At 39.2% G+C, this 26,431-nt stretch overlaps 1 protein-coding gene across 39 annotated transcripts in view; it reads right to left on the bottom strand.

The window, feature by feature from the left end:
- Window positions 1–26,431, bottom strand: part of MAGI1 (membrane associated guanylate kinase, WW and PDZ domain containing 1) — a 678,789-nt gene that overhangs the window by 112,425 nt on the left and 539,933 nt on the right. For 21 of the 39 annotated variants that reach the window (XM_054550295.2, XM_063721564.1, XM_063721567.1 and 18 more), the window contains 3 exon segments: window positions 25,987–26,106; window positions 11,037–11,243; window positions 2,700–2,901 (listed from right to left, as the gene is read on the bottom strand). In XM_054550295.2, coding sequence (XP_054406270.2) covers window positions 2,700–2,901; window positions 11,037–11,243; window positions 25,987–26,106 — 529 coding nt within the window. 39 annotated transcript variants of the gene reach the window in all.

Below are 26,431 nucleotides of genomic sequence, written 5' to 3'. Positions count from 1 at the left end.
TGGATTCACATCAGCTAAAAGCTAAGTTACAAAAAAATAGGCAAATCACTACATTCTCTTGTAAGCCAGCCATAGTTTAGGAGGCCAGCATCCTGCTAACCATCAAGATATCCAACTTTCCTTTTTCCAATATATCAAGTCAGTCTTGAACAAAATTACTGGTACCTTCTTTTCTAAGAATCTGAGTTTCACAGATTATTCTGTATCAGGAACACCTATTATCCTTCCCTTTTCTCAGCATAATTCTTCTTTACTAATGTGACATAATTTCAAAGGCAATTTATTGCAAAAGCTAAGTAAAAAATCCTGAGTTTATGGTTGGCATCTGTTTTTATAACAATGTTTAAACTCCTCAGAATAACCACAAATAATGATGATGAAAATGGTAACAATAACAAGAGTGATCACTAATTAGTACTAGCCCAAGAACTTCAGCTTCTCTATCTCCTCTAATTCTTACAACAGTCTGACAAGGTAGGTACAATTCATAATATTCAAGTCCTCCTTTTATATATATGTATAGAAAGCTGAGATGCAAGAGGTAAACTCAAGTTTCTAAGGTCAAATAACTTGTAAATGATGGAAACAACATGACCCTTTAGTTGAGCTCTTAACTAATACACTTCTTGACTCTCAAGAAAAGACTGCTTCTTTTACCCTTATCTTTAAAAAGCATTTGTCATTAACATGAAGACAGAAACATGGGTTGTCCCCTCCCTCTGGCTGGAAAATAGCACAGAAGCTCTAATTCACTTATCTCAGAAGTCTTCCTGGGTAGGTTCTCAAAGAGGGTATTCTTTTTTTTTTTTTTTTTTTTGAGACAGAGTCTTGCTCTGTTACCCAAGCTGTGCAGCGGTGCGATCTCAGCTCACTGCAACCTCCACCTCCCAGGTTCAAGCGATTCTCTTGCCTCAGCCTCTCAAGTGGCTGGGACTATAGGCATGCACCACCATACCTGGCTAATTTTTGCATTTTTAAATAGAGATGGAGTTTCACCATGTTGGCCAGGCTGGTCTAGAATTCCTGACTTCAGGTGATCTGCCTGCCTTGGCCTCCCAAAATGCTGAGATTACAGGCGTGAGCCACTGCACCCGGCTGTCAAAGAGTGTGTTCTGAGATCCAAGCCTTTTCTCTAACTCTCATATGTTTAGAAAAATCATACTACCTAATTTTCATTGTTTTTTTCTAATTATAAAACATATGCTAAGTATGCCAGGCTTGGTGACTCACACCTGTAATCCCAGCGCTTTGGGAGGCTGAGGCGGAAGGATCACTTAAGCCTAGGAGATAGAGGCTGCAGTGAGCTATGATCATGCCACTGCACTCTAGCCCAGGCAATACAGTGAGGCCCCATCTCAGGAAGGGAAAAAATAAATAAATAAATAAATAAATAAAATAATTAAATAAATAAATAAACAAACTGTGTGTATACACACACACACAAAGTATAAAAAATTCACAACCAATATCAGTGAAAAATGTGGTTAGAAAGTAAGTTATTTACTTAACTCAAACCCAACTGTTAATAGATACTTCTAGAACTTTCTGTGTCTAGACCTTGATCTACATATTAACAGAAACAAATGTACACATAGAATAGATGTAGGATATGTGTGTAACATATTAACAGAAACAAATGTACACATAGAATAGATGTAGGATGTGTGTGTATACATGTATATTTTGCAAAATTGAGATCCTTCTCATAGTTTTCTGCAATGTCCTCCCCTTTGTTATCGTTGACTTAACAGTAGATCAATTTCAATCTATACGAGTATAATAAACGAATCTGTGGTTTCATTTTTTAAAAAATTTAATCAGCCATTTTCTTTTTCTTTCTTAGTGGTACATTAAAACATGGTGAATCTCAATGATAGGATAATAAAGTCAAAATACTGCATTTAAAAACTGACTACTGTTGGTTAGGAAAACCACATTATCTTAGATTTTCCAGAATGGTTTCAAATGTAGGCATTTTTTTTCCTTTTCAGAAAAGCTAGCATTCACATTTTATAAATCTGAAAGACTTTCCTGTCTGTCTGCTCTCAAACCTAATTCATACACCTTGCACCATGTAATAATATTAACTTGCGCATTGCAGACCTAAACACAAAATGTAAAAAATGAAAATATTTATGACTCTGTGTTAGGCAAAGACTTCCTAGTTACTACAGCAAAAGCACAATTGACTAAAAAGAAAACTGATAAATCAGACTTTATCAAAATTAAGAATTTTTGCTATTTGAAAGACACAGTTGAGACAATGAACAGAAAAGCTGGACTTGGAGAAAATACATACAAATCACATATATGATAAAAGAATTGTATCTAGAATATATGAAGAAGTCTTAAAACAATAAGGACACTGTAGTTCAATTAAGAAAAAAAGCAATATATTTACTATTTTTAATGGTTAAATATGCTCTTTAAATATTATGTCATAATTTCTATATACCATAATTTAGTTGTCTAAACCTTTAGGGAAATGATTAACCTAATGCTTCCTCAAACTGTTGAAAATCAATAAGTAGATAATAATTAATTACCTTTTTATGCAAAACTTATTAAACCTTATTAAAAAATACCATCAGTGGGTGATCAATCCCTTAAACGTAATTTACGTTGGCAGCTGCTAGACAGAGGGAAGGAAGGGAAAAGAAAGAGAGAGAGATTTAGGTAGAAATAATGGTATACTTTACTCTATAAAATAGACTTCTCCATTTTCGGTATAGGCCATCTCCCAGTTTTCAGGTAGAGGACCTAAATTATCCTCTGCAGAAAGAGGTAGGTATTGAGGGAACTTCTGAGAAGGGTCCGTGATGGGAGCAGCAATGATGCTACTATTCACAGGTGGTAATGCTGTTTCTTGGAGAGTGTGCTCGTCTTGTTCACCAGAACCGGCTGCTTAATCATGTGAAGAGGTGAGAGAGAGAGAGAGAAAGAGAGAAAAAAAAAAAGAAAAAAAAAAAGGTATTCAGCAATCATACCCCATACCCGGGAAGTATGCAACTATACACATCTATATTCTTAAACACTCTTATCCTTTCCTAATTCCTGGCCATTAACTATTACTTCTATTTTATTTAGATGTCTGTCCCTTAATTAGAAAGCATCGAAACGATCAATGAAATTTATTTTACTTAAAAAGAAGGGAAAGAAAATCCCAAGTAATGCATTGCTCACAATCTTGGAAATGTCAAAGAAGAAACCAATTCATGACTCAAACTCTTAAACTAAGATAAGGCCATCAAAGCACAGATGGATCTGCACCCTTATTCCATAGGTATCATTTGATTTCATTATTCAGAAGATGTTTGGGCACAAAAAAGTATCCAGGGTGAAAACACAGACACAGTGGCATTATTACCCATTCTTGTATAAATGATTTTATAAGTTATTTTTATATTTGCATAAATATTTTTGGTAGACACTGGCAAAGATCAAAGAATGGTAAATTAAGCTGAAACGTATACAAAAGTTTAGAATATGAAGACAGCTATACCAGTGACTCAGATTGGAACCTCTTTTGAAAAAGTCATGTTCCTGTGAAAACCAAGACAGTTACCCCCAGAAAAGTACCACGTTGGTGGACTGATATGACTTGAGTCTTAAAAGAAGGCTCGAAATACTTGAGTCTCCTTGCCTTCTTATTAACTAGAAACATTAGGGGCGATGTCATCAAAATATCCTCAAATGGCATTGTTGACATTCTGGTTGAATTTTTATAGAGGCCGATGATATTAAATGTCAATCTCCATGGGGCTTTAAAACTGAATAATCAGGGTAAGTAGTGAATTTCTACCTCCCACAGTAATTCTGTAGACATTTTTGATTTAGCAAAAACAGACTGAACAATAATAAAAGGCTGTTTTCAAAGCTTTCTCTGATGAGAAGCTTCCAATGACACACATGAGAGTAAAGGTAATCTAAAAGCTGGATGGAGGACATGCCAAGCCTACTAAACCACCACCACCACCAAAAATGTACCACCCTAGAGGAGGCTGCCTGTAGGTATTCCCAGCCCTGCATCTATTTGCTCTTCTCCTGCTAGCACCAATCAGGTATTCTTGTGGTGCTCCCCTCCACTCCAGGTCCACATGGTCCAGGAGGGGACCTACTTCTGGCTCCACATCCTACTCCTTGCCAATCAGGAGTATTCTATCATTTTTGTCTTTGTTATTAGGTCAGGAATAGGTACATGATCTAAGGCAAACAAATTTGAATGTCAGGCATGGAAGATTTACTGGAACCATGAAGCCAGAGGTGGTCGCTTGACTGGAGCCTATTTGCTAATAGGTTCTCATGCTGCAGGTGTTGGCAGCCATCTTGACATGACCTGCAAGAGAATTAAGTCTACATAGAAAAAAGGAGAGGTGACAGATGAAGAAAGTCATCTAATATCCCTGACTGAGCCACTGATCTTTGATTTCATACCTGAAATCAAGGATGCCCCTCGTTTTGTTTGCTTGAACCCCCAAATTCACTTTCCTGCTTAAACCAATTTGAGTTAGTTTTGCAACTTGCATCCAAGAGTGCAGATTAATAGATGAACTATAAGTAAGGGAACAGAAAGGAATTAGGCCAACATAGAAGAAAAATTTTGAAATTACTAATCAACAACAAAATAAATTCAAAACCCGGCAAGAATTAAAGGAGTCACCTTTAATTCTCTAGAAGCCAACAAATATTCATTTCTGGCATATCTTTGGAAGGTAGACTTTTCACACTTAAGTGCATAAAAGAATCACCTGGAGAGACTGTTAAAATGCATATTTCTGGCTCTGTCCTCCAGGAAACAGGTTTGGGGTAAGGTTCCAAAATGCACACTTTTAAAGTACCCAGGTGATGAATATTCAGGTGGTATAATAACTACATTTTAAAGACAAAGACACTAAGAGTTCTCCTATGAACTAAAAGAAAAAATGATGTAGAAAATCAATGGTTTAAAAAGTTCTAATTTCAGTTCGGAATTACTCTACCTGCTTCTTGGTTTAAACCTGCCATGTTCCAGAATCACCAGAACCTCCGGCTCCTAGGACAGGTGTTGCCCTGCCGCCAATGAGCAGAGAGTGGTGCAGTCTCTGGCTACATACTCCTCTGTGCACCAGTGCCAGGCCAGAGAGGCAAATGAGATGTATAGAGAGTGGGTCTAGGCTGAAGGGAGCTGGGCACTCAGTGCCAGACAGTTTGTGCCCTGGAGGAGAGTGGACTTGGGGTTGCCAAACTTCTGATTTTTCAAGACAAGCTGGAAATCTGTATTTTTATGTAAAATCTCCCAAGTTTTCAATCTTAATTTCTTTAAAAAATAATGCAGTATGACACCAGTGAAAAATGAAAGGTCATGATTACAGGCACTGACCCTGGAGCCACACTATCCGAGTTTGAATCCTGGCTTTACCATTTACTGATGTGGGCAAAGTACTTAACCTTGTGTGCCTTCACTTGCTTATCTGGAAAATGGGGACAAAAACAATCTCTACCTTACGGGGTTGTGGGGAGGATTAAATGGATAAGACGCTCAGAATAGTGTCTAGCACATAGTGAGCCACAGTAGGTAGTTGCCGGCAGCAAAAGTACCTCTATCTTCATCAAAATTATGATTAATTTTGTCTTCAGGCCAGAACTGTCCCCCAGCCTGCAAATACATTACAAATAGGGAGAAAAAGGATAGGTTATAACATCAGACCACAGATCATAGTCTTGTCTGCTTCTAGCTGTGTGGCTTTGCCTTTCTGAGCACATATTTCTCGATCTGTAAAATGGGCATAATGTACATGGCATGAGAACAGAATTAACACATGCAAAGTGCCTGGCACCTGGGGCATGTTCAATGGGTGCTTGGGACTGAGACCTCTTATTGGAACTACAACTGTCCAAACTCAGTGACAGCCTTTTCACTTAGGAGGCAGCAAACTGTCAGGATAAGGAGGAAGAATAATGTTATTTAAAAATTTTAATTAACCTATTTTAATAGAAACTGGATATAACAGGAAAAGGGTAGTGCCAATGGGTAAGCCACTACATATGAAATGAGATGCACTCAATTTAACACTGAATGTCTACATGTTTACAAAAAAAAAAAAAAAAAGTCCTGCCAATGTTCCTAGACAATGCATGAAGGGAATATTAGCTCTCTTGGAAAATCTCTCAGTAATTTTAATTTCCTGGAGGAAAAAAAAAACCCTCCAGCAATGAGATCTTACTTTAAATTATCCAAGTATTTGTTTTTATTTTATATGCTTTCCATATCTTCTTCTCAGCTCAACAGAATCTGAATCTCATTTTCTGAAAGAAAATGGAAAGTCCAAAAATGAGCTGCTGGCACACACGGCAGACTCAAGAATTCACAGCCTTAGTCATGGCTTTGACTCTGACACATGCTGAGATTTCAAAAAAATCTTTTGTTGGGCATGGTGACATGCGCCTGTAATCCTAGCTATTTAGGAGGCTGAGGAGGGAGGAGTGCTTGAGCCCAGGAGTTTGAGACCAGCCTAGGCAACATAGTGAGACCACATCTCTACAAAAAATTAAAAATTAGCTGGGTGTAGTGGCACGTGTCCATAGTCTCAGTTACTGGGGAGGCTGAGGTGAGAGAATCACTTTAACCTGGGAGGTTGAAGCTGCAGTGAGCTGTGACTGCGCCAGTGCACTCCAGCCTGGGTGACAGAACGAGACCCTGTCTCAAACAAACAAACAAACAAAACCTTTCATTTAATTTACCAAAGATTTAGGAGCACAGCCACCACTTTCTTACTAAAGGTTACCAGTGAATCCAAAGAGGACAGGTAGAATGGCATAATGGAACAAGATGGAATGGGGAGACAGGGAACCTGGTTTTCCCATTGTTCAGTGGTGTAACAGGTACACAGTCCTTCAGGGTTCTCATCTGCAAAACTGGGAAGGTAATATATGGATTGCTTCTCTCTCAAGATTTTCAGGAGGTTTATGGGATACATGTAAAAATCGTTTATAAAACATAAGTGAACACGAATGTCATTTTTATTCATAGTAAATCAGAAGCTTCCAAGCATTTATATACACACACACACACACACACACACACACACACACACTCACTCACTCTTGGGGACTTTTAAAGGTGACTTCAACAACATAAGCCAAGTCAAAGAAGATTTCTGAAGCTCATTTTAAATTATACATGCTTTTAGGTTTGTGTATCTCCCACTGTGTACAACCAATCATAATCTTTGAGGCTCCATAAAGCTGATGAACTTGATTTAAAACACAAATAGCATAGTAGGTGTGCACTCAGGCTGTGGAATCAGACTTTCCGGGTTGCAGTGGCAGCTTTGACCCTCCCTCACCGGTTTTGTGATACTGGACCAGGTGTTTGACCTCCCTGGTATATCCATAAAGAACTCAGCAAAGTACTTGCCATATAGTCCATACTTGAGAAATATTAGCTCTTATAAGAAATTATTATCTCTTAACATTCCAAAGCAATGCTTTATCACTGTCTACCAACAAAAAAGAAGTGTCAGCAACCTAATGTTTAAGAATATCAGGGATTATTGGAAGAAAAAAACCTAGAAACATGATTAAGTAATGTTTCGATGTCTCTCAGAGGTGTTCATGAATGAACCTGTTACTTTTTAGTTATGGTGATCTGTTATACATTTTCTTTCTTCTTTCTTTTTTTTTTGAGATGGAGTTTCACTCTGTCACCCAGGCTGGAGTGCAATGGCGCAGTCTCGGCTCACTGCAACCTCTGCCTCCGGGGTTCAAGTGATTCTCCTGCCTTGGCCTCCTGGGTAGCTTGTATTACAGGCACCCGCCACCATACTCAGCTAATTTTTGTATTTTTAGTAGAGACGGAGTTTTACCATGTTGGCCAGGCTGGTCTTGAACTCCTGATCTCAGGTGATCCGCCCACCTCAGCCTCCCAAAGTGCTGGGATTACAGGCATAGGCCACCGCGCCGGCCCTTGTTACACACTTTCTAAGTTGTCTCTAATAAACACAATATTTTTGCAAAAGTCTTTGTCTGTGTATATAACTGTGCTTTGGCCAACAGTGTAACTCTACCTTCATTAAGCCCACATAGGAAGTGTTCTTTTTCAAGGGCTCTTTTTAGGTCCATAATTTGGGCAGAATTTGTAGAAGACTGTCCCATTGCTTTGTGTTCACAGTCAGTTCCATGGTGAGCATCTGGGATGACTGCTCACTGCTCAGCTTCTGCCTTAATCAATGACTGCAGAAAGGAGGGGTGGGCTGCCTTCCGTGGATGCTTCTGGCCAATAGGCTCCCTGATCTTTTGTCTGCAAACAGTCCCAACATTACTCAGGTGTGTTATTGAGACATACCTTCTTCAAAACACTCAAGCAAAAGGCAGCTAAGATAGAAACAGCAGCAAGTTATTAAAAATATCCTGGTAAATATAATTTTTAATGGCTTCATAATATTTCTACATTTTGATATGCTGCTCATGCCTTTATCACAGCTGGCCCAAGCAGAAGCCAACACCTCATTATGCCACTGTCACTCTACGTGCAAACTGGCTGGTGGATTCCTATGTAATGTGGTTCAGAACACAAAATGCTTTGATACCACTAGTTTCACATACTTATGGACTGGGTAGTGTTAATTATTTGAAAGATTTAGCATGAGTTAGTGTATGACAGATTGTCAGCTGTCGCAGGTGTAGTGTTATAAGTGAGGGGACAGTCAACATGGTCCATACATTGTGAAGAGGTCCCATCACGTGCATATCTCAAGGCCACTTTTTCCTCAGTGCACCCTATTGGCCTTCTTGGTATCAGATAAGAACGTGAGGAACACAATCAGGTGTCATTTGGCTTTCTGTTTTGTGTGAAAACTAATCATCAGACTGATTTTGGCAATGATGATCTGGGCCCACAAGTTGTTCTAAGATGCCAGGATTTCAAGTGGCGATTTTATGGGGTCAGATTTTCTGAGGCATGGTTTCTAGAGAGAGAGATTGATAGTAGTTAGAAACAGGAAACTGCATCTAGACTTATAGTCAACTACCTCTACTTTGTTCCTTCTTTCTACCAAAAAATCTATTTAATAAATGGAGGACAAATACAGGCACACAAGCTTCTTGGGGACCACCCAATCTGCTTGGCAAAACTGTTTTGCTGTACACTACCTCCAAAGTCTTCTGTTTCTGTGACCACAACTATGGTTTAGGTTATACCATGATTTGCTATTCTTATTTATCAAATTATCATGGCATTAAAGTGTGAGATTTTTTGAAAGAAATGTTAACATGTTTTCATGATCTGTTTTCATTTTGGTAAGGGCCACTATAAGCAGATGAAAGATTCCTAAATGAATGAAAACAGCTGATTTCAATTAAAACATAGGTACAAGGTGGCAAATTTCTTCTAGATATTACAACTATAGGGCAGGCACTGGTATAACCCATTCTAATTGAGAAAATAGAAATTTTCATGGAGTCAAATTCATACAGCTAAAAGGGGAAACTCAGAAATGATCCAATCCTAGCGAGTCATTTTACACATGGATGAGTTAGGCATAATGTTTCTAAAAAGACAACTACCAAGAGCCAAGCCAGGATAACAAACAAATCTCCTCTGTCTTTACCTAACACTTCTTGCACAAATGTTGGGCTATCCTACTGCTATGACAATAAACTCATCCAAAAAATTTTATTTCCATTTGATAAATTTTAGTCTTCTGAGCTTAGTTAATAAATTTTAAAAAACCCAAGTGAGGCCCATACAGGTTGCAAACAGCATTCATAAATATCAAACTTTTCCTAAATATTCTGTTAGAGTTGGTAGCACAGGGGAAAACAGTTCACTCATTTCCCCCTTCACGGGGGCTGATGCTAATCAAACAATGACCGAAGTATGGTAATGTGAGAAAAGGCCACTATGGGAAAGGATAATCTCATATGTTGAAAATGGATAACTTATTCATAGCTATAACTCTAAATTATTAAAGACAATATTTAAGGATAGGAACAATAGAAGAAACAAGGTGTTCTTCTAATTCACAACACTATAGACTGAAGTTACTCCTATCTTACTCAGCTGTTACATTTGGAGTTACTATGTAAGGTCAGATCCTCATATAGTAAAAAATATTCTTGAGCTCTTCTGGGTCACTGCACTAACCCAAGGAACACACAACATTATTATTATTATTTATTATTTATTTTTTTATTTATATTTTTTGAGACAGAGTCTTGTTCTGTCACCCAGGCTAGAGCGCAGTGGTGCAATCTCGGCTCACTGCAATCTTTGCCCTTCAGGGAACACACATCATACCCTGTGAATGGTGCCCCCTGGAGTTGTGCAGTACTCAGCCTTATGGCCTTACCCAAAGGCCTTGTCCTTGAAAATCCCTTCATAAAATACAACATACCTAGGCTCAGAGGTAGACAGCCCTGAATATAGATAAAATATATATAATATAGTCAGTAATACATAGGCTATATAATATAGAATGCATATATAGGATATAATGTTAGAATTTTACTTTTCCATCTTTCTCCCTTTTAAGGCATATAGCAATTTTGCATAAGTTAACTGAACACATAATATCCTTCCATTATATCTCTGCTTTCAAAGATATAAGAGGATGCTGCTGGCCTTCCATACAGCATCAACTGACATTAAACTGATAAAACACATTCTCATATTTTGCTTCATAGCAATCAGCCATAATGATAGAGATGCTGCAAGTTACCCCCCCAAAAAATATCAATTAACAAAATACAGATATTTATATACATATATCATTTTGAAGAGAAAGAAACCATGCTGATTTCTCGTTTTCCTTCTTCATACACTCACCCCCAGCTCCTTTAAGGTATTCTGGTGAAGTTAAAATATTCCTGTAAAGGGGCATGAAAAGAAGACCAGGGAAAGGAACATCTCTTCTGCAAGCACTGTGTGGTCCAAGTTTGAATTTTGGCGACCCTACAAAATCCCTCTTGACAACAGCATCCTTTTCAAAACTCTAAGCAAAAGCCTCCTCGTCATCCCTTCCCCAGGTCCATTGAGGGCAACATGGTCTGACCTTTACCTGTAAAGCTGCTGTTCATTTCAGGAACGTCATCCTCCTCCTCGTTCTCCGCATGGACTATGCCAGCATTTTGCATATCATTGTAGGACTTGGTTCGCTTCGGGGTCGACTGCTTAGAGCCAGACTGAAGGCTGTGCAAGGCATCCGTCGTGATCACTTTCCCACTGACTGGCTGGCTAGGAGGCTTGGGTGTCCCATAATAGTTTCCTAGGTGATAGAGAGACACATTTGCATCTTTCAAAAGGAATACTTTGTTTTTTTTTTTTTAAGACTTCACATCCAAATCTCTAGGCACATTAAAAAAAATTAAACTAGAAAACCAGAACAAACTGTATTTTATTTCTGGAGTGGGTTAGAAAAGATGTCTTTCCTATCCAGCTAGACACAGTGATTTCAGATGGGAAGAGGAAAGCTGTATTGTTTTAGTGCAAAGAACCTACTAGGGCTAAAAACAAAGGAGGCTATGCTGAATAGTAAACCTTCCTCCTCATTACATTTGAATATCAATTGGTCATCTTTTTACATATATGCACCAGCATAATGCTGAATCCAATTCAGAGCAAGCCTCACAGAAGATAAAAAATTCATTACTGCCGGCATCCTTACAGGCCTAAAAAGTTGAGGTCACCTTCCCTTAATAAGGGGACTCGTCAAGAGGGAACCAGGGAAATATTTAAAAAGGACAGTAAACCCCATGTGGCGCCTCTTTAGCTGAATGGCAAGCTTGACTCTCTTGAGTTGTGCGGGGTAGGAACAAACCCTTGCTAAGCTTTAACAGAAAACCCTGTGTCAATGGTAGCACCCAGTATGGGTCACTCTTCCAGTAGTGGCCCATCTTCACTTTCAGCCACTCTTTCCCAGTTTGATTTAGGTCCCACTATAGTGTGCTATGTGACTCTCACTTGTACATAAATAGATTTTTACGTTTTAATTTTTTTAATAGATACATATATTTTTAATTTGCCATAGAGAAATCTCACTGGTAAGTTATGATAGCAATATAAAGTTTGCCTTTAGAATTTAAGAAAAAGAGCAATACTTTAAAAAATTGACTTATTTTTCACTTGAAGTTTAAAAAGACAGTTTTATATAATAGGAAATTAATCAGCTGAATACATAATAGGGATGGTAGTAACAAGAGTTTCCTTTTGAAAAGTTAAAAAGTAAGCTATTTTTTAAAAGTTATTTTAAAGATAACATTAAATAAATAATACGTGTTCTCATATGAACAAAATCATAAAGGGTGGTTCATCAAGATCAAAGTTTGAAAAACACAGTTGATATCAATAATACTCAGTGGCTACATGATAAAAGACATCAACCTTAGAATGTCATCGATCCATTCATCACTTCACATCTTTTAGAGTAAGGCCAGGAAGACAGGAAATGATTTTGAGATGCTGAATCAATCCTAACTACTGTTTGTAATTCTATGCTTAGTAAAGCAGAATTTGTAAATAATAATAAATCCTGTACACACTGTTTCTTCCCAAGGATCCAACCCCATTGTCTAACCTCAGTACATAGTTACATAACAAACACATTTTATTACACAAGCACCAAAAAAAAAAAAAAAAAAAACCCAAAAGGAGACAGTAATAGCCTGGTCTCCGTGAGACATAAAGATAATAAAGAATTTGCTTCTCAGCAGGGTACAGTGGATCATGCCTCTAATCTCAGCACATTGGGAGGCTGAGGCGGGCTAACCACCTGAGCTCAGGAGTTCAAGACCAGCCTGGGCAACATGGTAAAATCCTGTCTCTTAAAAAATATACAAAAATTAGCCAGGCTTGGTGGTACTCTCCTGTAGTCCCAGCTACTTGGGGGTGCTGAAAAGGGAAGGATTTCTTGAGCCTGGGAAGTCAAGGATGCAGTGAGCAGAGATAGTGCCACCACACTCCAGCCTGGGATACAGAACTAGATCCTGTCTCAAAAAAAAAAAAAAAAAATTGCTTCTATCAGGCTTTATTCTTATAAATAACGTTTCTTTCTTTCTTTCTTTCTTTTTTTTTTTGAGATGGAGTCTCGCTGCATCACCCAGGCTGGAGTCCAATGGCACGATCTCGGCTCACTGCAACCTCCACCTACCAGGTTCAAGTGATTTTCCAGTCTCAGCCTCCCAAGTAGCTGGAACTATAGGCATGCACCACCACGCCTGGCTAACTTTTTTGTATTTTTAGTAGAGATGGGATTTCACCATGTTGGCCAGGTTGGTCTGGAACTCCTGACCTAAGGTGATCTACCTGCCTCAGCCTCCCAAAATGCTGGGATTACAGGCGTGAGCCACCATGCCTGGCCAATAAGGTTTCTTTTTTAAGAGAAAAAGTTTTAATATTTTTTAAAATGTTTTTTGAATCATCAAAATTTATAGAGATACACACCCACTTTCTTTGAGAGGAGTGTAATAGTCTGTATCAGCAGGAAAACTCACCAAACACATTTTTTTAAATGCAGTACATGAAAGAGCACCACGTTCACATTTGAAGGGTGCCAGGTAGAAACCTGCTACGCACATTCTGGTGGCTTATACTCAACTCAATCATTCAAGTGTTTTCATAGGAAGTAATCTATCCTTATCTTCAAAAATCTTCTTTCAGGTTTCCAACTTAAAGGCGCTAGAATTGAGTCGAATCAGCTTGAAGAAAGGCACCTCACATGTGTCTTTAGGGGCTAACATTTGAGCAAAAGAAATTAGCACGTGTCAAACAAGAAATGCACTTAATCTTGCATTTCTACAGAGGTTGTATCAAAGGATGTCTCATGCCTTCATTGAAGGTGTAAGTAACTAGGCCAAACTGTTAACTTTCTCATTAACTGAAGATTCTTTAGTGAAGTTTAGGAAAGTACAATGGTTAACTATTTTAAAAATAATCTGCACAGTGAGAAAAAAAGGAGAGAGACAAAGCTCTAATGAATTTAATTTTCATTCCTTAATCATTATTATATCAAGACATCGTGTACATTTTCAAGTTAGATGTTAAATTAAGGCCAATGTCTATAAATAAGAAACTTCTACTGAAAGATGTGGAACCCCTCCCTCGTAATTTTTATATGCATAATTTCCTAACCATATCACTCAGTTTCAGTGCCATTAAACTGAAATAGCATTCATAAAATTATTAATCATTTAAAATCAATGAAAACTTCAACATCTGCATTTATGGCAGAAATAATAAGTGCTTGGAAAATAAAAGTTCCACTTAAATTTGACAAATATGTGTGGATTTTCCATTAGGTACCCACCCTCACTTTTCAAGTTCAAAATCTTTCTTAAGTTAATAAATGATTAGCAGATTTGTTAATGCAATTACATACAACCCAAAACAATCCACTTGTTCACAATGGTTCCCTGCTTCTGAAAATTAGTTTAACATTGACTGGAGGCAGATAAAGTAGATAATATTAGGTTGAACCATATGAAATTGCTGTTGTAGAAGATATAAACTGTCAAACATAAGCTATTTCACTGGCTTTAATTTAATGAGTGGCCCATGAGCAATACTGCAGAGCCTTGGCACACCATATCATGGGGTAAAAGGCTTGGAAGAGACAGCTCAGAGTTGAAAACCCACCACTAACTAGCTGTGTGACTCTGGGCAAGTCTTTGTCCTCCTTTAACTTGGGATTCTGAGAGAACCTAGTTTACACCTAGAATAGCTGTTAGGAAGACAAAATGAGACGGTCTGCCTTTAACCTATGCTGAAGTCTGCCACTATGGTGAGGGTAGATAAATGCTACCTAAAGTTGCTATCGCATGTTTTCAGTCTTTAAAATGACAACCATACTACATTATTTTGAGGATCAAAGAGATCATGTATCCAAAGTGCTGCACATGGTAACTGAGCACTAAGCAAGCAAACCTGTCAATAATCAAATAACGAAGTCTTCTACACTCAGTCTCTCTAGTACTTTCTCTGTGAAATGGGAATGGTAGCCCCAGCTGTAGCAACCTCATGGGACTATTGTGAAAATTAACTAATGCAGAGTTTTCAAAGGTATTCTGTAAACTATAAGGTGTTAAATATGAGATAGTGTTATTATTATCCAAATCTCTCCACTATTTCTTATTTCGTATACTGAAACCTACAACCTTTACAGAAAAGTTTCTGTCTAGTGGTTTTCTAACTGCAGATCAAACTTTCATACACCACTGTTTTAAAATAATTTGGATTAGTGACCAACATTTAAAATTAGAAAGCTTCTAGTTAAGTCTGGATTCTCAATGCTGTTTGAGAATCCTGTAAAGTCTGGTTCCAGGGACTCCATCTCTTATAGAGGATGTTGAAAAGCAAGTATGTGTCTAAAGCCAATTCACATGAACATACTAAATCAAGGATTTCTGCAGAGAAATTTTTGCTCCTCCTCTTGGTTTTTTGCCTGACCCTTGACAGACAAAGATCTTGGACCCCGTCTAGAACAGTGCCCTAAGGCTGCTGCAATGCAAGGGCATGGGCAGATACAGGGGCATGAGCAGAGGCATGAGTAGATGTAACAAAACCTTAAACTTCAAAAAGTCTTCAATAATTCACAGATTAGCCTTTGAGTGAATTGATTTTTGGAGAGCTTGCTTTTGGCCCTGGGCTTTTGGACAAAAACTCTGGCTGTCTTATTTCAACTCTTGCTGTCTTATTCTGCTGTGAACTGCCCTTACCATGCAGCAATGGGCAGGATGGGTCATGCTTGCTCCAGTTTGCCACAGTTACCAGTGGTCTTCTTTGCCTCTACGCACCCTCTTACCTGACCTGTCTGGCCCCTCAGGCATTTGAGTTCATGACTCTAACCTTCCAGAAAGTATTCCACCTTTGCAATGGTTTGCACTCTCGTCACAATCAAGCAAAGTCTAGCCATAGCAGAAATACAAACCTTACAAAGTCTAGCCATGTAGAAACACAAACCTTACAGACCATATGCGTGACTTAACGGTATTAAATAAAAATCATCTGAAAAATTATAAGTGATTAAAAACTTAATTGGGGCTATTACTTGGCAGGCTGCACAGTGTCTAGGAGCCGTGAGGCTGATTGTCCCACAGGCTCTGCGTTATCCAACACACGTTTCCTGCAGTGGCTGGGCTCCCTCCCAGGTGGAAACTTGTTCTCTCTGCTGCTATTTTCAGAACTGGTTCTACAACAAAACTCAACAGGGAGGGTAGCCAGGGAGGCAAGCGGAGGGTAAAGGAGGACTTAAGAGGAAGCCACTGCTGGCCTTAATTAACAAGCAAAATCTCTGGCCAGGACAAAGCCAAAGAAAATATTTTTCTGACACACATTTAAAAATTAATAGGCACTGCAAAAATCCATTTTTAGGGCATTATAAAATATTTAAGGAGGATTGTAACCCTGGAATTTAAGCTAGGATGAATCAAATCTGTATGGCTTTCAAATTATACAAATTTACTATTCATTCATTCATTTCCTTACAGAAAACCTTTTCAATGCCAGGCATGGGAAACACAAAGTAAAAATTGGACTGAAACACGATCTTCACAATCATTCTATATGGCATACATCAGTTTTGTCAAGCTTCAATGTGCAAACAATTAAATTACATTAAGTAATGATCAGGGTGGACCTGAGATCCATGGATCACTGTTTGTGTAGCAAAACCATTTGGGACAGATAAAATCATTCCTCTTTTGCAGATGACAAACATAGAGGCCCAAAGTGGCAGAAACGCCTGCCATGGAGTTACATGGCTGGTCCAAGGTAAATGGAGGTGGGAATTGGGGGTACTAGTCTGTCTTCTTCCTATGAGACAAGCTTTTGAAAATAAGCCTGAGAACAGGATGGTAGTGACCACCCATGCCTGGGAATCTACAGCATGCATTTTCAACAGGGGCAATATCACCCCCAAGGGGGCAAAAATTTTCTTTTTTGGGGGGAGAGGGGTACAAAAATCTTACTCTCTTTATGTATAGTGCAAATATGTATACAGTACCTGAATACATGGACATCCAGCATATCTGATTTTGCCTTGGCCTCAAGGTCCTGAGTGGTCTGCCCCATGCCCACTCTCCAAGCACTTGTCCTGATTGCCTTCACCTTGTTCTTTTCGCTCTGACCTCACTGGTTGCCTTTCAGCCCCCAGCACGTAAGCTGTGCCCCCTTCTCCCATCTCACAGCTCTTGCACCCACTCCTCCCTCTGCTCCTCACCCTGTTACTACCTGCTTATCCTCAGCAACAGTATCTCTGACCCCACAGACTAGATCAAAGCTGTCCTTATCAGTTCTTATATGTTCTCAAGGAGCCACATACCTCCCCTTCCAATGCCCTTTATTGTATATAGCAGACTGTTTAATTAATCAGTACCTGTCTTCACCTCTAGACTATAAGCTCGAAGAGGCCAGGAGCCACATCTGATTTTGTGTACCACTGTGTTCTCAGGCCTGACGCAGTGCCAAGCACATACCATTACCCGGTAATTCACTGCAGAATGAGTAAATGAATAAGGGCAGATAGTGCACATGAATTCCAGCCTGGGATCCTCCTAAAAACCTGTATTGTGGATCCAGTTTTTAATAGCATGACTCACAACACTTTCTTTCCAGTCCATCAATTACATCTGAATTACCAAGATCTGCATCACTTCGCTTTGCTACTTGCTTGCTCAGCACATGATAGTTCCTTCATAAAACTGCAATACTTTCTTTTTACTCTTCCTTTTCCTACCTGCCCCACCCTACAAAAATAGGATGTTCATGCACAGAAGGACGGTAAACCACTGTTCTATAATTAGCAGTTTGTTCTTGCCAGTGCCATTTGGTTTCTAATACAAGACCAAACAGGACAACATAAGAGTTTTATGACCCTGAGTGAGGTAAGGGACCTCTCTGTCTTCAGCCTCAGTTCACATAGTATAAAGATAAAAATCATGGCAACCTAATAGGTTTTTGCCAAGACTAAATTAGATAATGTGTATAAAGCACCCAGCACTGTGCTTGGCACAATGTTAGCCTATAATCAACTCTGGCAGTCTCCAATCAGGCCTGATGTTGTAGACAGATAATAGGGTTAATGTGTAGAAGAGTGTACTATCACAACACATATTCAAAGAACATTTTTTAAAGTTACCTTTATCGTGCACCTATTAAGTGTCACTACCCATATATTCACTTACTCTAATCTTTATAAACAATCTTACAGAAAAAAAAGGCATCAATATTCCCATTTTCACATAAAGAAACTGATATTCACACAAGTCAAAGATGATGACTGGCATTTAAACACAGATTAGTCTGTCTCTGACATCTACGCTTTTAACTCCAGGAATATTTGGGGATCTCTAAGCAGGGAATTAAAGAAAACTTTGCCAGCTCTCCCCATCTTCATAAGCAGAAGAACAGCCAATTATAGCACAGATTTCATTTGGTCACTTTCATTATCAACAGAGAACATTCCACGACAGAGTTTGCCAACAGAGCTCATCACAACAGACTGCTTCTAGGGCCTGCCAAAGAACAGGACTCCAGACAGTCTCGCTTTCTTTAACCAGAAACAAGAACTCTCTTCACCCCTATTTTATCTCTGTGTCCCCCAAAATTATACCATTGGCAGCTGCCTTTTTGCAGACCTTCTAGGAAGCAAAACAATAACATTACTGAATGCTGACATCCTCTTCCTAATTAACATGCAGAAATATGCAACCCATAACTCCAATTTGAAATGTCACCCTGGCACTGCACTTCTATGCTGAAGGAAAACCTTTGCAATGCTCAAAGTGTATAATCAGCCTCTTCTACCCAGAGGCATTTGTAAAACAGCCATGTCTGGACGCCCACCCTCCACTGAATAGTTCATCCCTTGTAAACTCTCTCCTAGAGAAGTCCTAAGGGCTGGCTGAGGCAGTGACCTGTCTTGCAGAGCAAAAATGTCAACAGAAAAAAAAAGAAAAGCAAGGGAAAAGGGAAATGGTTCAGTTGATTTATTTTAAGCACCATATCAAATAAATAAGCTCGGTGCCACAATTAGGAAGTTGGGCCAAGTTGGAAAGATGTGCTTATTCTTGTCTTCTTTACCTTGCTTTGATGCCAATTCTGTTCCGTGACGGAATGAGGAGTTGGTTCAAACTGTAAAGCAGAGATCAATGACAAACTCTACTAACAACTTCTATGCCTTGTGAGTGGTGATAATCAGATTCTTTACATAGCCAGGAAGGGGCTCTACTCTGTTGGGAGTATAACACAACTCTCAGCATCACAGCTGTCGGTGGATAGAAAGTTTCAGGATGGAGCCCCTGCCCCCCAAACCTACCCCAATTATAGTATTTTTTATTTTCACAAATGGTACCACTATCTATCCAGTAATAGAAGACAGAAACTAGGAGTTATCTTAGGAGGATTATCATCATCTGTCTTTTCTACCTCATTCTCACAATAACCAATACATTAACAAATTCAGCTTTTCACATAAATATCTCTAGATTCAGCTGACTATTTACCACCACCATCACCAATGTGGTTCAAAGGCAACTCCAACTGTGGTTGCCAGATGAAATGCAAGACAGGGTGTTCCATGTTTTTATTTGCTAAATCCAGCAACCTAACTCCAGCTCAACCATCAGATCTCACTTCAATTACTACTTCTACAGAGGTACTTTTTCTCGATTCCACAGACATCCACTCTCCTTGTCTTATGGTCTCCTTTAAAGACCTTCACACACTTACAATTGGATATTTGTTTATTTAAATAAAGTGTCTTGTTCACTAGACAGTTAAGACCCATAAAGACAGTGACCACAACCATATCTGCTTTTGTTCAGCATTTTATCTTTAATGAATAAATGAATGAACTCACAAACTAATAACTGAGGATACAAAAGAAGGATTACTTTTCAGGCAAAGGGAAATAAAAGCATCCCAGTCCTGCAACATTTGGCCAGGCTATGTCCCTAACTCCTTGCAGTATCTTAAAGCAAGCTCTCTCTGGATTTCAGTTCTATCATCTGAAGAAACTAACTTTACTGCATTTCCAGCTGTAAAGTCCTACAACCGACCAATGTAAATCAAGCAAATATTGGGCCTGAAAGAGAATTCTGAAGATTACTGGGCCTTGAGGCTTCACTGGTTCACTCTATTTGTCTGCCATCTCACCTGTCATAGAATGTATCCACAAAAGAAGATCACCACTCCTCTGCATAACATCCTCTTTGGGAGGATTCAGCATGATGATTCTTTTTTAAAGGAGCTTAACTCTTAAGACCTGCTTTGCTTTGTGAAGTCAGCTGGTGAGGACAGAGATCTTGTTGAGCAGGTCCTCAACCTTCCTTTCAGAAGCTTTTATTCTAAAACTGGAGCCACCAGCCATGTGTGGCTACTTAAATTTAAATGAGTTTATATTGAATTAAAGTTAATTTAAAACTTGGTTTCTCAATCACAAGAGCCTCTGGCTGCCATAATGGACAGTACAGAATACTGAACATTCCCAGCATGGAAGGAAGTTCTTACGGGGTAGCAGTGGTTCTAAGGGAAACAGGGTATGCGTGCTTCCCCTCCCTTTCTAGAAGCCATCCTTCTAATCCTCTCTTGGTTCATCATCACATCGTTCTCTGTGGATTCAGGCCCCGTGGCCCATGCTGATTACTAAACTCAAACACCATCTCCCAGCCTCTCACCTGACCTAACACAGTCCTCCCATAGCTTCGCCTCCTCTAGGGAGTCTGCCAAAACTAGATGAAATGGTGTGCCCTTTCTATAAGCTTCTGGAGTGCTATGTAGTTTCTCTCAAAACACTCATAACTTTTTTTCTTTTTTTGTTTTTTGTTTTTTGAGACAGGGTCTCACTTTGTCACCCAAGCTGAGTGCAGTGGCACAATCTCAGCTCACTACAACATCTGCCTCTTGGGTTCAAGTGATTCTCCCACCTCAGCCTCCCAAGTAGCTGGGACTATAGGCACCACCATGCCCAGCTAATTTATATATATTTTTTGGTACAGGGGGGATTTTACCATGTTGGCCAGGCTTGTGTCAAATTCCTGACCTAAAATGATCCGCCTGCCTTGGCCTCCCAAAGTGCTGGGATTATAGGCATGAGCCACTACACCCAGCCCACTCATTACTTTTCTTAAAATTGTTTACATTCATTCATTCATATATTACACAGAGTCTCGCTCCTGTTGACCAGGCTGGAGTGCAATGGTGTGATCTTGGCTCACTGCAGCCTCGAACTTCCCAGGATCAGGTGATTCTCCCACCTCAGCCTCCCGAGTAGCTGGGATTACAGGTGCACACCACCATGCCCGGCTCATTTTTGTATTTTTTTGTAGAGATGGGGGTTTTGCCACGTTGCCCAGGCTGGTAGCGAGCTCCTGAGCTCAAGCAATCCTCCCACCTCAGCCTCCCAAAGTGCTGGGATTACAGGTATCAGCCACCACGCCCAGCAAAATTGTTTATGTTTAATCTGCCTCACAAGACTGAGCAGGGGAAGAGTGTAGACTCTGTGGCCAGAGTGCCTGAATTTGAATCCCAGCTCTATCTTTGATTTACCATGTGAACTAAGAAGAGATTACTGGCATTTCTGGGCCTCATACTCCTCTTCTGTAAAATGGACATAAATAGAACCTACCTCATAGGCTTGTTAGGAAGATTAAATGAATTTGTGCATACAATGCACTTTGAAGAGCACCTACTATGTGCCACACAAGCACTAGCAAAAATAATTAACTAAAAAACATAAGCACCTTCAAAGACAGGTAGTTTTGGTCTACTGCCCTGTACATCATACCCCTTGCCTCACAAAAAACTCTGACCTGAAATAAATGCTCAATAAATATTTGTTGAAATAAACTATATATGCATTAAAGGCTTGCTTTAAAACTGCACTACCAGAAACTTACCCTATAGTTATGCTCATAATTGCATAACAATATACTTGAAGCACTATTTATAACACCACCACCAAAAACAGAAGGGGGAGGTGAGGCAGGGGACATTTAAAATGTCCATCTGCAGGGGGCTGGTTAAATAAGTTTTATATATAGATATAGATATAGATATATGTATATATATAGATATAGATATATGTATATATAGATAGATATAGATATATGTAAATATATATATACTCATTCACTGGGATACTATGCAGCATTTATAAAGAATGAGGTGAAACTATATGGGGTAATGTGGAAAGATCTCCAAGGTATGTTAAGGGCAAAGGGCAATAACAGAGTGAAGTAAACAAGATATACATATATGTTGTGTACATATAAGTTTTCTGAATATTTGCACTAGCGTCTTTAATAATGGTTACCTATATGGAAGAGGGGAAACAAGTAGGACTTAGCTAGTTTTAAGGCTTTTACTGTAGGAACTATTCCATCATGTACACTTATTACTGTTACTTAAACATTTATATATGTCTTGCTTTAAAGAGTGCTTTGTGTTGTTGTGGTAGACTTTTCCTCTCCGGAACCAGCAGAGGTCTGGAGAAAGCAATTTCAGGAGGGGAAAAAAGATGGTGAGTACCTGGGAAGTAAATAAAGACATTTTACTGGCAAATCTGCTGCTTTACTGACTAGTAGAGGGGAAAGGGATCCACTACGGAAGCAATTTTGAACTAGGTGCGTGTAAATACAAGAGCTAATGCTGATGGAGAGCTTACATGTGTCAGACACTCTGCTAAGCCCTTTCCAATTATTGTCTCATTTAGCCCTACCTCTGAGGAAGCACTATTATTATCCTCATTTTACCAATGGGAAAATGGAGACATGGAGCATTAAGTAACTTGCCGGAGGGCACACAGCTCAATAGCAAAGGGGCTGAGAATCAAACTCAGGCAGTGTGACAGCAGGGCTTGCATGCTTGTTAGTATCCACCAATAGACAGCAGCCACCATCAAGGGACTTGTCCAGGGGAGGCAAAGACAGAGGAAGTTCTCTAAATGTCTTTCCAGCCCTACTCCAATGAGGGTATATGGCATTTAATAAACATTCCATTTGGCTCTCAGCTTTTACGAGTCAATATAATATACTCCGGTCAGTTCCAAAAAATTATGAGCCATCTCGGCCGGGCGCGGTGGCTCACGCCTGTAATTCTAGTACTATGGGAGGTCGATGCAGGCGGATCACAAAGTCATGAGATTGAGACCAACCTGGCCAACACGGTGAAACCCTGTCTCTACTAAAAATATAAAAACTTAGCCGGGCACAGTGGCATGCGCCTGTAGTTCCAGCTACTCAGGAGGCTGAGGCAGAAGAATCGCTTGAACATGGGAGGCGGAGGTTGCAGCGAGCTGAGACTGCGCCACTGCACTCCAGCCTGAGCAACAGAGCGAGACTCTGTCTCAAAAAAAAAAAAAAAAAAAAAAAACAAGAAAAATTATGAGCCATCTCATATGGTAGGGAAATTTCGCTGCTAATAGGCCAAAGGCTGAAGAACACTGTACAAATGGGTTAGAACTGGAAAAGATTAATCCTGCGCCTAAGAAAATTCCAATTCCAAAATAACTATGCAACACTCACAAAGGCACCGTTTTCTATAAGACAATCAGACATTTTCTGAAAACCATTCCTCTACTGCTATAGACCAGGAAGTTAGCTTCAAGTACTAATGGATTATTTTCCTTAGCTTCTTAGTTATATCTAAGATATTCTTCGGGTTTTTAGGAAAGAGTGTAGGATCTGAGAGTCACACGGAGCTGGGTTTGGTTCCTGCTCTAGCATTCTAGAACTGACTCTGCAACTCTGAAAAAGTTATTTAACGCCACTTGGCTTCAGTGTCCCCATCTAAAAATTCAGTGAAGATAATAGCTGCCTCTGTTGCAATGATAAAATTAAATGACAAAAAGAACTGACTCCACCTATATATCATTTGTTCCATTAACACTGAATAAAGTGAGTTTACTTTCCATCTTCCAAGTTAAATTGGAGTCTAAATCACAAGTTTTTCCTTTCCGACCCAATCGTCTTTTGCTTTGTACAACCACTCCCACCCCAGACTCTCCAAAAATGCAAATAGACGTTTTATATATTTGATGACTGAAGCCCCCGAGATGGGCATAATAACTGATTTCAGACGAGGACAACTCTCTCTCTGCTAACCAAAGAAGAGTCACACATGCTCTCCTCTTCACATGTACAACATGTGAGGACAGCATGCTGACAACATGTTGAAGAAGCTCCTTGTACCTTCCCGCAGCCCCCCTCCCTTCCCTCTATACACTCCTAGACCTCGATTATTCTCGGACCCCTGCCCAGCCCACCAGCCACCCAGTCACATCCCAACATGTAGTTTCAGGAAACTAAGCCAACTGATAATTAGCAATACTCAAAAACAAACAAACAAAAATTCCTGATTCATGAGCAGGAATATGATTAATATACACTGTCTACTGTATATTCACAATTTGGAAATGAGCAGTATGTACAAAGACAATGCTCCTTCCCTTCTTCTCCAAAGAATATCAAACCAGAAACAGCCATCTCTAAGATTCATGATCATGATATGAGTGTTAGTCACTGTAACAGGAGCAATTATCACATTAAAGCTATAATGTCCCTAATAAAATAATAATCTACTTTGTATTTACCCTTTATGTTTAAGTCTAATCTTTAAAATGCCCCTGTGAATGCCTAATAAATCCAAATTTTAAAGAGTTTGTAAAGAGATACACATAATAACTTGACCAAGTTAATAATCTGTCCTAGTTAATAGTATCATTACACCACTTCTGCCTCAAATAATAATAACACTCCAAAAAGTAATCAAGCTATAATACTGTTTTCAGAAAAATATGACTTTTTTCCACCACATTTGGCTTTGACCCAGCAATGGGATCTGATCCTATGGATATGTTTGCACCTATATGAAATGATACATCCATGTCATTCAACTCAGCAGTGTTTAGAAATATGAAACATTGAAACTGACTCAAATATTTGTTCAGAGGGAAGTGGTTAAATAAATTACGATATGCCCATACAAATGAATTATAATTTTTATAATTATATTTCAAAAAGAAGAAAACCAGAAGTGCTTTATTACTGAATTGCAAAGACCTATTAAGACATACTGTTAAACAAAAAGAGCAAGGTCCAAACAGCATGTACTATATACTACCTTTTGGGGAAAACAGGGAAGAAATGGGAATATCCATACAACAGGCATGCATACATGTACATACGCATGTGCACACACATGTCTGTATTGACATAAACTTCAAAAGAGTAATCAGATTATTTATAATATTGAATCCTAAATTAGGCAGGTGGGAGACAGGTATATGAAGATTACTTAGCTAAATATTTTTAAAATAATTTGTTTTCCTGTAATCCCAGCACTTTGGGAGGCCGAGGCGGGTGGATCACGAGGTCAGGAGATCGAGACCATCCTGGCTAACATGATGAAACCCCGTCTCTACTAAAAATACAAAAAATCAGGTGGGCATGGTGGCAGGCACCTGTAATCCCACCTACTCGGGAGGCTGAGGCAGGAGAATGGCATGAACCCAGGAGGCAGAGCTTACAGTGAGCCAAGATCATGCCACTGCACTCCAGCCTGGGCGACAGAGCGAGACTCTGTCTCAAAAAAAAAAAAAAAGTTTGTCTTATGAATCACATAAAAATACATTAAAAACCAATCGGTAGGAAAGTGATATTTTATTTCTTCAAGATTAAAACAACACTACTTATAGGGTCACATTTTGTGATTAACCATGATTCTTCCTTCTCTTCTAATACCATACATGTCCATATTAAAAACAAAACACACCCACAAACTTGAAGAGGTAAATTAAAAAAGAAAACTCCTACAGAAAAACAAAAACTATTTTTAAAGAACTCCACAAAGCCTTATTCCATAGACTTTATCTATTATTCATCATATTAAGGTGAACTACAATCTCCTGTTATTTGTTTAGACCTCCAGATTCCACAAAACATTTTTGCCTGGATGGCTCTGGCTCCTTTGAAGTACCCAGGAGAGAAGCTTTTTATGCTGTCCTACAAGTAACTCACCTTCATAGGTGCCAACTTCCAGAAGAGTCCCGCTCTGCTCGAGGTCCAAGAACTCCTTCACAGTCAGAAAGTTATAGTCCACGCCAGGCACTTCTCCTTCTCTGGGAGATCGGGTTGTGCCTGTAGCAGAAAATACAAAGGCACAACAAACCATCAGTCAACTAAAACAGGAAGTTCCACAATCAGGTGTAATTAAAATAACCTGTTCAGTAAGAGGGCGTACCTAAGACTCTGCCGCCTCATCTGTCCAGACAGGGACACAGTAAAGGCAACTTCTTTCTAACACAACACAACAGCATTCTCATTTCCACATTCTAGTGCCTGGGACCCCCAAATGGGAGGGAGAGAAAACCAAGCACAGCTGGGTAACCTAGAGAGAGTTTTATACCATTTTTGACAATGCACTGAATAAAAAAGGTGAACTGGATTTTATACAGACAACATT

Source organism: Pongo abelii, chromosome 2, assembly GCF_028885655.2.
Source record: "Pongo abelii isolate AG06213 chromosome 2, NHGRI_mPonAbe1-v2.0_pri, whole genome shotgun sequence".
Classification (NCBI taxonomy): Eukaryota; Metazoa; Chordata; class Mammalia; order Primates; family Hominidae; genus Pongo; species Pongo abelii.
This window is presented reverse-complemented; position numbering and strand designations above follow the sequence as displayed.